Consider the following 14,790-nt stretch of genomic DNA (forward strand, 5'->3'; position numbering starts at 1 on the left):
TGCTGATCAATGACTTCTCTTGCAATAGATGGTGATCCGATGTCATCTTTGACACCTCCATCTACAGTTGACATTCCTCTGGAAAGTATATCAGTGGACAACTTATGAATGTCTACATGGTAATGTATGCTAAAATATTGAAACTGAGAAATCCACATTATTGCTTCCTTGTAAAGCGGTTTTAAATTCTGTTTTCGAACTTCATAGATGTCGTTCATTTGATTTCATATGAGTTGCGAGTTTGTGAAAACTGTAATATCATTGACAACATAATTTTTCGCCTCCTTTAACCCCTCAACAAGGGAAATATAGTAGCCTTCGTTATTCATTGTTCTCCCATGCACTTCTATATTTCTATGCAGCACATGATTTCTTGCCACATTATGAAGCACATATTTCACAGTGGCTTGACCGAGATTTGGATGGCAAGGCACTTCAATGCACAGTTTCAACTTTCACCATTATCTACGCTTAGAAGACCTGGAAAATAAAGTAATAATAATTCATATTAGAAAAGTTTGCATTTCTTTGGCTTATACATTCAAACATTCAAACAAAAGAAAGGGGTCAGTGAAGTCATTACAAAATAAACAATGAACCAAAATAGAATAAACACATAATTTATATGGCCATAATGGATCATTACTGCAGTTTCTAACTTTGTGGGCATTATTTTTCTACCCCAAACCCATCCCTAGAAGAGTTGTTCCACTTGTACCAACTAACATTGATAGTATCTACTAAAAAATTTAGAAGAAAAAAGGTATGCCCCTCTAATATGGCACTACAAATCCACCTTGTCTTTCCTCTTTCCTGGGCAGGGTGCAAAAGTTATGGCAATGGATTCACAAAATATGCATGTTGCTACTCTCATATTTGCAAAAGAAAATGAGATACTGGGAATGACCTTCTAGATTTGTGTCAGAATGAACCCAGGGAAAAACTATACTCAACAGTTATAAGTCAACCATTCTACTAATGAGTTGATGCCAAATCTTGGATAAACATGAAAAACACCTTGAATGCCACACACAAATAGACTATGTAATGAAGAGAAAGGGGCCTCAAGGATGTCATTGTTTTATGAAGCTAGCAAAAATAAATATCATTTATTCACAAACGAGCTAAGCCAAATGTATAAAAGAATTTGCATGCACTGTTGTTTCCTTACCTACCTCTCATTTGCTACTAAGTGGACATGGTAGTAGGATGAGGGTCTAGGCCTAATGGGGCTTCATTAAAATCGTGATTACTGGGAAGCTTGAAGCATGTAAATAGATAACATGTAACATCTCTCCTTTATCCCATTTCCAGCATTCTCCTCACATTGAGATGATGTGTGTTTGTTTTTCGGGATTGGGTGTAATACTGTATTAAGTTGGAACCACACAACGCTGCAAATTATGTGATGTTTTGAAACATCAATGCTTTATCTGGAAAATGGGATGATGTTGCTAGAGTTAGGAAAATGATGATGAAAGATAGGGGAACAAGAAAAATTCCCAGTTGTAGTTGGACTAAAGCAAGGTATAGGATGCATGCATTTATTGTAGGAAAGAAATCTCATCCACAAGTAGAAGAGATTTATCCAATGATGGAAACACTATCTGAGAAGATTAAGAAGGAAGGGTATGTGCCTGACACAAAACTTGTTTCACATGATGTGGAGGATGAATATAATAATGATTTTCCGAGCTATAAGAGTGAAAATCTAGAAATCTTTTTTGGTCTTATTAACATAACCAATGGGATTCCAATTAGAATTGTCAAGAGTCATTGTGTCTGTGTTGATTGCCACATCGTCATTAAGTTCATTTCAAGAATTGTAGAACGAGACATTGTTGTTAGGGATGCCAAATGTTTCCATCATTTTAAGGATGGAGTGTCCTAAGTTTTGTTATGAAATTATTATGGTATTATCATTTCTTTGTCATGCGAAAAGTAGGAAACATAATTTTCATATGATGCCATGCATGGATTTTCATGGAATGGTTTTTGATTAAACTGAAGCAATGTTAGGAATTATTTGATGCCCACTCACATAGACTGAGAAAATTGTTCTATGTACTTTGTCATTTGCTACCACTCTTGGAACATAAATTGGCAATCATTTTTCCATTATATGGACCTAGGAAATGGTGTATTGTCTTTCAGAACATAGGAATTCAAAGATGTTGAAAAGGGAAATCAAATAAGAATTGAGACTCCTTCAAAATGGGATTTCAATTCAGTGTAAATTTATCCTTAAAGAGTTGTTTCCTAAAGTAAGTAGGAACAAGTTGAGAACAACAATAAGAGAACACCCAAGACATGTGTTGTAGGAACAAGAGGCACCTTAAATTGTTATGTACAAGATCATTTTGCAAAGTAAATCACAAGGAGAATAAGGTTATCATCATCGTATTAACTCTGCTTTAGAGCTTAATTAGGGTAAGTGGGAGATGGTATCCTGTATCCTATCAAACTTGAACCCCACGCCGCAAGTGTTGTACTTGAAATTACCAATTTCTTAGGATTTACATTGGCAACATGGAATACTAAATCGTGTTGGTCTTCTGGGGATCAAATCAGCCTAGCTGTGGATAACAGAGCAAACTCAATCATCATATATGTTATTAATAGGGAATAAATTCGTTTTGAAATCAAATTTTTGTGTATTTAATTATTACCAAGTCAGTGAAATAGAAGCCACAACTCTATATTTATTGGCCCAAAATGATAATGTTTATCGATTTTTTAATATTAGGGTTGCATATGAGTAAATTTTCCTTTTCACTCAGGATCGAGCTACATGGATTTTTATGAATAGTTCCTTGCAAAATATTCAAGTATACTAACACAGCTCGTAATTAAAATAATTGTTTTAGATGAATGTCGATAGGCATTCATAGTATGGGTGCCTATACTCATTAACAGTGAAAGTACCCACTATCATCTGAACATGAGTGTAAATACCTGGTTTGAAGATGTGGAGTTCAATGAATCGATGCTTGGTGGTGGATAGAGTGCTCGATGATCATCAAAAATGCATAGTTCTCGTTGGTCGTTGCTCAGTAAATTTGGGATTTATGTGGCTTTTTTGTGTGCATGGAAGCAGGGGATGTTGAAATGCTCAGTGCTCGATGCTAGATAGGGTGTTGGACACGGTGCTCGGTGTTATAAGAAGGGGATGGAGGGTATTTCAAAATTGAAATTGAGCGTGATTTGGTGAGTGCCCTGAAGTAATGCATGTTGTGACAAGTCAGATGATGGATGGTAATGGAGAGGGATTCTAGTGAGTTCAGGTGACTGACCGATGGCAGATGGTAATGGAGGGGGTTCTAGTGAGCTGAGCTGACTAACCAAAGATGTCAAATGGGTGCCAGAAAAGTTCTCTTTTTGAATGACTGGAATCTCTGAAAAGTCGCACTATTGTTGAAAAAATTTACGTGGAGAGGAAAAGGGGAGAGTTTCACGAACATGATTTTTTGCAACTAGCATTGGCACAGCTAGATTTAGCATAGCTAGATTTCACCCAGTGATACAAAGGCTTAAAAACACAGTATTCACTCACGGCAACAAAAACTTAGAGTAAAACAGAGTAATCTTGGAGCAACAATAAAAACTTAGGACTAATTTCTAATTAATGAAAATACATTCATATGAGACTACGACTCATTCAACAAGTAAAACAAGGTTTATAGTGATTTACACTTCATGTGGAATAACACACAGTAAAACACAATAACTGTTGTTTACACGCACCCACCAAAATTTTCTCCACAATTTTCTCCTCACAGACTCTCGATATCTTTCTCTCTAACTTGCAAAATGACTTTTACATACTTATTTATCTCAACATTCAATTGTTACATTAACACATGACAAAGAAAATAATTAATATGTTGTTGTTGTTGAGTGTGGACAGTAATCGCGCAGGTGTTTTCGGAGTGTGGGCAATAATCGCAGAAAGAATGCTTGCCCATATCTATTTATCAAAATACATTAAATGCCTTAAATTCTTTTCTGTGTTGCGTAATGGTTCGCGTGGTACTTCTGTTCTGGATTTAGTCCTTCCATCTTCAAACAAAGATGCAACCTGTAAAAATACTTCTGACACGTATGGATGCTATCAGGGTGTTTATTTTAGTGGTTGGGATTATTATTTCCAACACTCCCCCTTAATCACAATTTCTGCCATTGACAATTCCCAAACAATTTCTAAGATAAGCAAAACTTTCACTTGCCAATGGCTTTGTGAAGATATCAGCAAATTGTTCCTGTGACTTGTAGTGTTGCAACACAATTTCTAATTGTTAATCAACTCTCTGATAAAATGATATTTATCATCAATATGCTTGATCCTCTTGTGAAAGACATAATTTTTTGACAATGAAATTGCTGAATGTTGTCATAGAAAATAGTTGTCATTCCCTCTTGGTTGTGGCGAAGATCCATCAACATCCTTCTAATCCAAATTGCCTAACCCATTGTTGTTGCTGCGGCAACATATTCAGCTTCTGCTGTTGACAATGAAACTATCAGATGCTTCTTAGAGGCCCATGAAACAACTCTCCCAAATGAAAAACATATCCTGACATGCTCTTTCTATCATCGACACTTCCTGCCCAATCACTGTCAGTGTGACCAACCAGCGTGAAATCACTTGTAACTGTGTAAAAAAAGCCATACTGTTTTGTCCCATTGACATTCCTTAGAATCCTTTTCGCTGCTTCCCAATGTGTCTCCCTGGGTGTCTCCATGAACCTAGATACCAAACTCACTGCATACATTATATCCGGCCTGGTGGTAGTCAAATACATCAAGATGCCTATCATGCTTTTGTATAATGTCGGATTGACATTGCTGCTGCAATCTTCTTTGGTCAACATCAACCCCATGACAGTTGGAGTTGGTGCGGACATACTGTTCTGCATTTTAAACCTCTCCAAAATGTTTGCCACATACTTTGCTTGAGAGATAAAAATGCCATATTATGTTTGCTTCACTTCTATGCCCAAAAAATATCTTAACAATCCCAGCTTAGTCATTTCAAATTCACTCTTCATGACTTGTTTGAAATCAGCGATGAGGAAATCATCACTACCTGTAAAAATCAAATCATCTACATATAAGACGACAATGAGAATCTTACCTTCACTCTCTTTGATGTAGAGAGTGGGTTCACCATCACATTTGTTGAAACCATTGTCTAACAAGTTGGCATCTATCCTGCTGTACCATGCACGTGGTGCTTGCTTCAACCCATAAAGAGCTTTCCTCAACCGATACACTTTTTCTTCTTGGCCTTCTACCTCATAACCAGGCGGTTGTGCAACATACACTTCCTCATTTAGTACTCCATTCAAGAATGCCGACTTTATTTCCATTTGATATAATTTCCATTTATGATGTGCGACAATCACCACAACTGCGCGGACTGTCTCCATCCTCGTGACTGGCGCTAACATCTCCATTAGTCTCTTTCATGCAGCTACTTGTATCCTCTGACAACTATCCTTGCTTTGTGCCTTTCAATCTTTCCCTAAATGTTACGTTTGGCCTTAGAGACCCACTTTGCTCCAATGACATGTTTTCCTTTCGGATGGTTTACTAACTCCCATGTGTCATTCCTTTCTATTTCTTTTATTTCTTCCTCCATTGGCACAACCCATTTTTCTTCTTGGACTACATCCTCAAAATGGATTGGGTCATCCGCATGACAAAACAAGGCAAATAAGGAATTCATACTAGCACTACTATCAACTTCATATTGCTCATAAATTTCATTTAAATATCTAAATTTTGGTCATCTTGTGCTTCCTAAAGATGGGCTTGACATGTCACTTTCTGTTGCGCTTTTCAGTGTGCTTGGAGAAGCACTTGTTTGCTTGCACGAAGCTATCCTATTATTTGTTGATGGTGTTGCTTGTTGCCTAGTTTGTTGCACTTGAATAGGAGTAGAGGGAGTCACTGTTGAGGAATTACTTAATGCTGTTAATTCCTCTTTGTCCACATGTGTTATACATGCTTTAACATTGACTTTCTTTTCTAAAGTTCCATCCCATGCTTCCTCTTCTATAAATTGCACATCTCTGCTCATTATGACCTTCATGGTTAATGGATTGTAGAGTTTGTATGCCTTGGATTCATCAGTATATCCAACAAATAAACATTTATCCCCCTTGCTATCCAACTTCTTCCTCAACTCATCTAGGACATGTGCATATGCCACACATCCAAAAACTCTCATGTGGGTGACACTATGCTTTCTTCCACTCCATGCCTCTTCAGGAACTATGTTATGGACGCCTTTGGTTGGACATCTATTCAAGATATATGTTGCACAAGTGACATCTTCAGCCCAATAATCATTTTTTAAATTCTTTGCCTTCATCATACTCCTTACCATTTCCATAATGGTTCTATTCTTCCTTCTACCACACCATTTTGCTGAGGTGTATACCTTGTTGTAAATTTCTTGTGAATTCCACGCTCCCTACAAAATTGAAGGAAGTCATTTGAGATGTATTCTCCACCTCCGTCAGTCCTGAGGACTTTGATGTAGTGTCCACTTTTCTTTTCAGCAAGAGCTTTGTATTGGCGAAAGCGCTCAAACACTTCACTTTTCTGTTTTAACAAATAGACCCATGTCTTCCTTGTGTAGTCATCTATGAAGGTCAATAAATAGTGACTTCCACCAATTGATGGTGTCTGCATTGGTCCACATAAATCTGAGTGGAAAATCTCCAATGGTGCCCTTTCCCTTACTGACATTCCTACTAGAAATGTCTCTCTATGTTGCTTGCCCAAGATACATCCTTCACATAGGCTGACCAGTTTTTCTATGACTGGTAGTCCCTTCACCATACCTTTCTTATGCAGCAAGTTCAAACCTCCAAAGTTGAGATTACCAAATATCAAATGCCATTACCAATTTTCATCTTTAACCTCTGCTTGAAAGTTTACTTGTATGACAGCTGCATATTTTCTTCCATTCTCTTGTGAGTTCATTGAGAGTTGTGCTCGTGCACCTTCTTTATGCAAATTCGATCTTATTTTTAGGGAAAACATTCTATTGTTTGCCATCTGAACCTTTGTAATCAACTGTCTATTTGGAGGTCTATCCAAAATTGTGCACACATCATTTTTGAAAAAGACATTGTGGCCCTTTTGTATGAGTTGTTCAATGCTTATGAGGTTATGTTTCAGACCAGGGACGAAGTAAAGATCTGAGATGTACTTATTTCTCCCCCTTCTTTATTAGGATATTAACTCTTCATTTATCCATGACAGAGACTTTGCTATCAGTCCCTAATGTCACTTCAGATTTCACACTTTCATCTAGATTGGAAAACATTTCTATGTTCCCTGACATGTGGTTGCTACACCCTGAATCTAGATACCATATATCACTTTGTTTTTCTTGTGCTACATTACAAGCTAAAAACATGCTATCATGGTTCTGATTTTCTTTTGTGAAATTTACACTTGGTTTGTTACTAATGTCATATTGCTTCTTTCTACATTCATTTGTATAATGACCATACTTCTTACAATAATGACAATGGACTTGAGATTTATCATACCTCTGACCTTGTGCTTGATTTTGGCTTGGGCCTTGACTTGGATTTTGATTGTTTCCTCTTCCACTTGAGCTTGAAGGGCTGCTTCTTCCACCTCTGTGTGGGCTTCTTCCTCTTCCTCTAGCATATGATCTTCCTTTGCCTCGACCTTGACCAAAGGAAACTTGTGTCTTGAAGGCATGCTCCAATGAGGAGCTTGTTGCTCTATTCAGTCTATGTTCATGAGAAATCAGTGATGCATGAAGCTCATCCATTGAGAACTATGAGAGATCCTTTGTCTCTTCTATGGCCACAACAATGGTATCGAACCTTGCTGGAAGGCTTCTCAAAACTTTCACAACTATTCTCCTTTCTTCAAGTGTCTCACCATGAAACCTAACTTGAGTAACCAACCCAATTACATGTATAAAAAACGAGTCTTCATTCTCAGACTCGTTCATACAAAGTGTTTCAAAATCTCTCTCAACATTTGCAGTTTTGTTGTCTTAACTTTTTCCATGCCTTGGTAAGATGTCTGGAGGGTGTCCCATGCTTGCTTGGACTTCGTTGCTGTTGCAACCCTTGGGAAAATACTTTCATGAACTGCTTGAAAAATATAGAACAGGGCTTTTGAGTCCTTCTCCCTGTTGTCCCTTAACAAATCCCTTTCTGCTCGAGATAAGGAATTGTATGCTGTTGCATCTGCTGGTTCATGAAAACCATTCTCCACCAAATCCCAAATGTCTCAAGACGAAAATAGGGCCTTCATTGTAATAGCCCAATAATCATAATTTTTTCCATTAAAATGATGTATTTGAGGATTAGTCAAGCTTGTGCTTGATGTTGCCATTTCCGAGGGTAAGAAAAAAAACTTTCTACCTGCTAGTAAATATGCTAAACACAATCTGCCCTCAAAGCAATTTTAAATGCTAGTAAAAACACTTGTTTTTACACTAACAGAGTTTAACCTGCTTTGATATCATGTTGAAAAAATTTATGTGGAGAGGCAGAGGGGAGAGTTTCACGAAACTCATTTGTGCAGCTCAATTTGGCTAAATTTCGCGCAGCCATACAGAGGCTTAAAAACATAGTCACAGTAAAATAGAGTAAGCTTGGAGCAACAATAAAAACTTAGGATTAATTTCTAATTCATGAAAATACATTCATATGAGACTTGGGCTCATTCAACAAGTAAAGGCTTAAAAACACAGTGTTCACTCACGCCAACAAAAACTCAAAATAAAATAGAGTAAGCTTAGAGCAACAATGAAAACTTAAGATTAATTTCTAATTCATGGAAATACATTCATATGACACTAGGGCTCATTCAACAAGTAAAACAAGGTTTACAGTGATTTACACTTCACGCTGAATAACTCACAGTAAAACACACTGACTGTTGTTTTCATGCAACCCACTAAAATTTGCTCCACTTTTACATATATATTTATCTCAATATACAATTTTTACCTTAATACATGACAGAGCAGATAACTAATACGTTGTTGTTGTTGAGTGTGGCAGATGCACGTGTTTGTGGAGTGTGGACAATAATCATGGAATGAATGCTTGCCATATCTATTTATCAAAATGCATTAAATGCGTTAAATTCTAGGTTCAGTCCTTCCATCTTTAAACAAACTCTCAACCTGAAAAAATACTTCTAACAAATATCACCGCGTGTTTATTGTAGTGATCAAGGTGTTTATTGTAGTGGTTGAGATTATTATTTCCAACCAGTATATCCTACTCCGTTTCCTACTCCGTTTTATTTCCCTTATTATATAATGAATGATTATAATTTGTAATCTTCGCGAGTGAGATACAACCAACCATTTTGTCGTGACATGCCAATACGTAACTAAACTGCAGTACAACCTAGCCACTTTGTCCTCACACGCCGTGTGTAATTTGATTTTAATCTTCGTGGGGTAACATGTTTCGTACAACAGATTTAAGCCATCTCATCGTCGTATAAGCTTTGTATCAAGCCTTTTTCGATGGTACATTCTCTGGTTTTATTTCGCAGTAAATTTTGTGAAAGGCTTTGGCACAATAAAATTCAATAAGAATTAAAATCCCTTTTGTTTTATTGGTTCAAAATACTTATAAACTTGATTATTTTAAACTTTAAAATTGGCTTTGCTGGAAAATGATAATACGTTTAATCATTTGAAACTCAAAATATTTAACATTTCATATATATATAAAAAATAGGAATATTTATGGATTCATATTTTTTTTAATAACTAATCAAGTTTAAACTTTAAAATTAGCTTTGGTGGAAAATGATAATATGTTTAATCATTTGAAACTCAAAATATTTAACATTTCATATGTATATAAAATAGGAATATTTATGGATTGATATTTTTTTTAATAACTTAATTTAATTAATTGATAAACTAAGTAAAATTTTATAATGTTTTATTTTAAAAATATGTATTAAAATTGTTTTATTTTATTAAAATTTAGTTTTTTCTTCAAAATAATATAGTTTTAATGAAATAAATTAAATTAAAATTATTTTTATAAGTTGTTTATGACTATTCTAAATAGGATAACATTCATTTTTGTATTTAATTATCATATAGTCTCTTTTCATTTACAAGGTAAGAAATTGAATGTATTGTATATTATTATTTTTAGTATATGATGTTTCTTTAGAATGAATAATATGGATGACTTTATTTGTAATAAATAAAATGAGCATTAGGAAATATATAAATGTTTAAATAGAAAAATATTTAATTTATGGCTATAAAAAAAAATAATGTTTTCATATTTACGAATTTTTATTATATAAATATTTAATTTAGGTAACAATCTAATTAAATTATCTTATTTAAGTTGTGGAAAATAAATTTAGGTGTGGAGGAATATAATCATTCTTCTCACTGATTTGATATAAACTTAATTCTCACACAGACATAAAAATATAATACTAGTCAATTGAGTTTATTTCGTATGGCTCGAAAGAATGATTGGGAACCCACAATCATTCTACTTCTTATTTCATATATAACTTAATGGCCACTCTCTTCTTTACATGCACAAATTTTATATTTAATTTGAAATATAATTTGCTAATAATTACATATGATTTTAACATTATAATAAATTTAATATAAATTATTTAATATTCATAAAAAAAAATGGATACAAAACATAATTATTAATTAACAAGTAAAAATAAATATAAAACATTAGGAAAAGTAAAATAAATATTGAATATCATTATATTCATATAATTTGAATAAAAAACTCAATTAATTTAATGAACATAATTACCCATCAAATTTAACCCCATTCCTATAGACAAAATTTAATAATGAAAAAAATAAATAAATTATATGTTGGTAGCCCAAGTGTACAATAAATTATAATCACTAAAAACTTAAAATTTATGAAAAACCCATCTACAAATAGAATCCTTATCACTGCAATCATGCATTCTCTAGCTATTTTAATTGTATTTTTTATAATACATTGGATTGTTTTGTTTGATCTTTTATTAATAAGACATTGGATTTTTTTGTTTGATGTTCTATTAATAAGACATTGGATTTTTTTGTTTGCTCTTCTATTAATTTGTGGTTACCAAAAAATTTTTGTAGCTTATTCATAATTTAACATTACAAATTGAAATTTATTACTATTTTTTAGTCAATATTCTGATTTATTTATTAATAGTTACATGTGTAAAGTAAAAATTTTATTTATATATAATTAAATTACCAATTTTAAAAATCTTATAATGATGACGAGAACAATCACTTTATGATATAGTGGGTATAGTTACTATAATAAAAAAAATATACAATAAAAATGGTCTCATATAATATAATAGAAATTTTCTACAATAACTTTTTAGTTACAATTATGTATAATTGCGAATAGAATGAGTATATATTGTTGTAATCCTGGCATCATTTTTGCAATTCTGTATTGCGAATGGATATATATATATATATATATAGTTGCGAGTAGAATGAATATATATATATCGTTGAGGATGAGCGTGTAACGCAAGGAGCGAATGGAACTCCAAACATGTAGGTGCATATATTTCTGGAACCTGTGGCAGACTGGAGAAACCCATTGAAAATGGCCGTGATTGGTGGAGGAAGAGGGCATGACTGTTCCACACGTCAAATATACTCTTTTCCTTGTTGCCAACTTTGAAACACTCTTCGCCTAATTCCACACACGTTCAGTGGAGAGGCGTGCAACGGCCTCACGCTATAATAAATAGACAATTGCATTCTCATTCTCAGCCACACCTACAACCTCACTCACTGTAGACAAAGGATAACTTTGCGACTGGAGAAAATATTGGGTTGGTTTTTCTCAACACAGTTCAGAAATATTCCTGAGAAGAATGGCCGCCACCAAACCCATACATGCTGCAGGCTCATGCTTCTGCATATTTTCCTTCCTCATCAGATTAATGGTCATTACCGTTCATGGAGTACAGAGTAAGTTCTTTGATCCGTCTTATGTCTTGTTGTTGATCCGTTACTCTTTGTTATATCATTTACTCGATATCTGTAGTAGTCACTGGATTAATCATAAAGTTCATGTACGCGTTAATTCGTTAATATGTCGTGTTGATGTACTGTATTTGTTCAGGCGCCATTGTCAAGTGCGAGGAGCTTCCCGTGGAAGTCTGCGCTTTCTCTGTTTCGTTATCCGGTAATAGATGTGTGCTCGAGAATGATATAATGACAGACAGCACCTTGCAATATCAATGCCAGGTACATTTTAATAATTAACGTCTTCAATCATAAAAACCTCACATGATACAACTACATTGTTAATAGATATGTTGTTGACGATGATCATAATGTTCACAGAGACTAGCAATAATTGCGCATACATATATATATATATAGTCATCGCTTGTGATGGTGGAGAAATTGGTGGGATGGATCGAAAGCGACGAGTGCATAAATGCCTGCGGCTGGGAACGGATGTCTTTGGGAATTTCCATCGATTCGCTACACGAAAATACATTTAGTACCAGGTTTTGTTCTTCCGAGTGCCGCAGCAATTGTTGCAACATCGTCGATCTCTATGTCAATGTCGCTGCAGAAGGTCGGTCCCTCAGGTTCACTTTCTTGAAATATCAAGAATTCATTTTTTAAGTATTTACATAATAATAGAATTGGGCCATGGTTATGGCAGGAATATCTTTATCGAGCATGTGTGACTCTCAGTCAAGCATACATTCCGAATCGTTTGGATCCCCGGATCGAATGTCAACCATAGTTACCCAGTTGGAATTCGAATTCGATAAGATACTATAAAAATTCGATTGGAAAAATTTCAATTCGGAAAAAATTCAAAAGTACATATCCTAAACATTTAAATATATATACTCTTTTTCTTGTAACAACAATGCGTTCAATTTTTCCCAATTCATTTTGAAATTTAAATAATTTTTAATAATTTTAATCAATGTAGACAATTTTAAAATTAGAGTTTACTTACTAAAACTATAACCACATTTGTCTTAACTCCAAGATCTCTCTTCCTTTCAAAATTCAAAATTTAAGTTCAAATCTTATTTAAAAATATTTTATGATTAATATTTATTTAAAAATTAAATATTCTAAACTCAGAACTATTTTTCTTTAATTTTATCTAAAATCTTTTATAATTAATACATATTTAAAAATTAAACATCCAAAAATATGTTTATAACATTTCTCTTAATATAAATATATTATATTTAGAAAATCAATTAATTATTATAAAATTTACTTTCAAAATTTTGCTTCTTTCTTTTATTATCTAAACCCTTTAAAGCAATACTCAAATTAAAAAAGGAAATTTTCTCTACTCAAAATTTGTTTCCATTTCCTACTACAATCCTGTGGCCTTTCCATTTCTTACTGCAATAAGGCACCTATCTATTTTATGATTAAGAATTACTACTTTACTATTTTCAAAAACACAAATTAACAAATATCACTGAACTTACTATTATGTGAGAGACATATTAACAAATCCGTACACTAAACTATAATAAACTATAAATAGTGAATTCTCTGTTATCCAAGCTAAATTACTCTGAACCGAATCGAATTTTCATCGAATTATTCGATATTCGAATCGAATCACCGAATTTCGGTATTTATTTCTATGATACCGGCGTATTTGGTAGCTATGATGTCAACCACAAAACATAGTCGGAAGTTGCTGTAATTGCACTCCCATTCTAAGGTACACTATTATTATTAGTATAATAATTGCAGGTGTAGGAGTGAATTATACTTACAACCTAGTTAGTTGGGAAGTTTCAAAGAAATTGTAATGGTTCCAGATTTTTTATTTCAAGTTAAGGTGGATGAGTATCTGTTGTCTTTTTTATTTTTATTTTTTTAATTAAGGGTTTAGATTGATTTTCAAAAGGAATTAGCATATGCTTAATTTTAATGCTTATCAATGACTATAGTGTATTAAAGACTTTGTTAGGTTGGATTGAATTTGATATATTTAAAAAAATAGATTCAGCTCCTCCCCCACCAAGAGTTTGTTGGCTTGCATTAACTTTTAAGAAATGAAAAAAAATAGATTTGTGCCACTTACCTCTCAGCCCACCAATTTCTTAAGGATGTGAGATTATTCCAATTTTAATAAGTTCATTCATGATAATTTCCTCATTATTATTTATAAAATCCATTTATATAAGCACATTTTATTTAGCAAAATGGTTCATTACTGTTAATAAATTCAAAAAATTAGATTCACTCGAGACTATTCCAATTCTAATAAGTTCCTCATTATTATTTATAACATTCATTTATAATTTTTTTTTTTTCCTAAGTTAAAGCTGACCTATAACTTTTTTATCCATGGTTAATCATGGAAATATGTGAATTAGTAAAGTATTCTTCGTGTTGCAATATTTTTTTGGTTATATTTATGAAGCTTTGGCTATATCAACCATCTTAATATTTTTAATGTGGTTATACTAGTCTATTTATTCCTCTATTCTCACCCCCCACACACATATATACTGCTACTTAAATTATAGTTATTTTATCTTTTTTATATAATTACCAATAATATAAGATAAAATTGCAGCCTTAACAATAATAAATTATTTAGTTTCAGAAACATTGCTGATCAAAGTGATGTGAAGTTGTTCAAACTAAGAGATGTAAGATTTAATCCTTAGTCCTTAGTTCATCACCTAGTCTACATAAAAGAGAGGATAGGTAAGAGGCCCTATCCTCTA

The 14,790-nt window shown here is 33.5% G+C and overlaps 1 protein-coding gene across 1 annotated transcript; it reads left to right on the forward strand.

Moving 5' to 3' along the window:
* The first annotated feature begins 11,925 nt into the window (after window positions 1-11,925).
* LOC149153070 (uncharacterized) lies at window positions 11,926-12,853 on the forward strand. Its single transcript, XM_089443686.1, has 4 exons — window positions 11,926-12,022; window positions 12,177-12,301; window positions 12,440-12,641; window positions 12,732-12,853. The coding sequence occupies exons 1-4, from the start codon at window positions 11,926-11,928 to the stop codon at window positions 12,851-12,853; spliced, it is 546 nt and encodes a 181-aa protein (XP_089299812.1).
* The last annotated feature ends 1,937 nt before the right edge of the window (window positions 12,854-14,790 follow it).

The sequence above is a fragment of the Pinus tabuliformis genome, chromosome 9, assembly GCF_031772625.1.
Source record: "Pinus tabuliformis cultivar Carrire ecotype Pingquan chromosome 9, CPIR1, whole genome shotgun sequence".
Taxonomy (NCBI): Eukaryota; Viridiplantae; Streptophyta; class Pinopsida; order Pinales; family Pinaceae; genus Pinus; species Pinus tabuliformis.

What these genes read in the sequence shown, in the direction of transcription:
- LOC149153070 (XM_089443686.1), top strand. Translation starts at nt 11,926, where the DNA reads ATGGCCGCCACCAAACCCATACATGCTGCAGGCTCATGCTTCTGCATA. An exon ending in TACCGTTCATGGAGTACAGA is followed by an intron (nt 12,023 to 12,176) that starts GTAAGTTCTTTG and finishes GTATTTGTTCAG; the next exon opens with GCGCCATTGTCAAGTGCGAG. An exon ending in TGTCAATGTCGCTGCAGAAG is followed by an intron (nt 12,642 to 12,731) that starts GTCGGTCCCTCA and finishes TGGTTATGGCAG; the next exon opens with GAATATCTTTATCGAGCATG.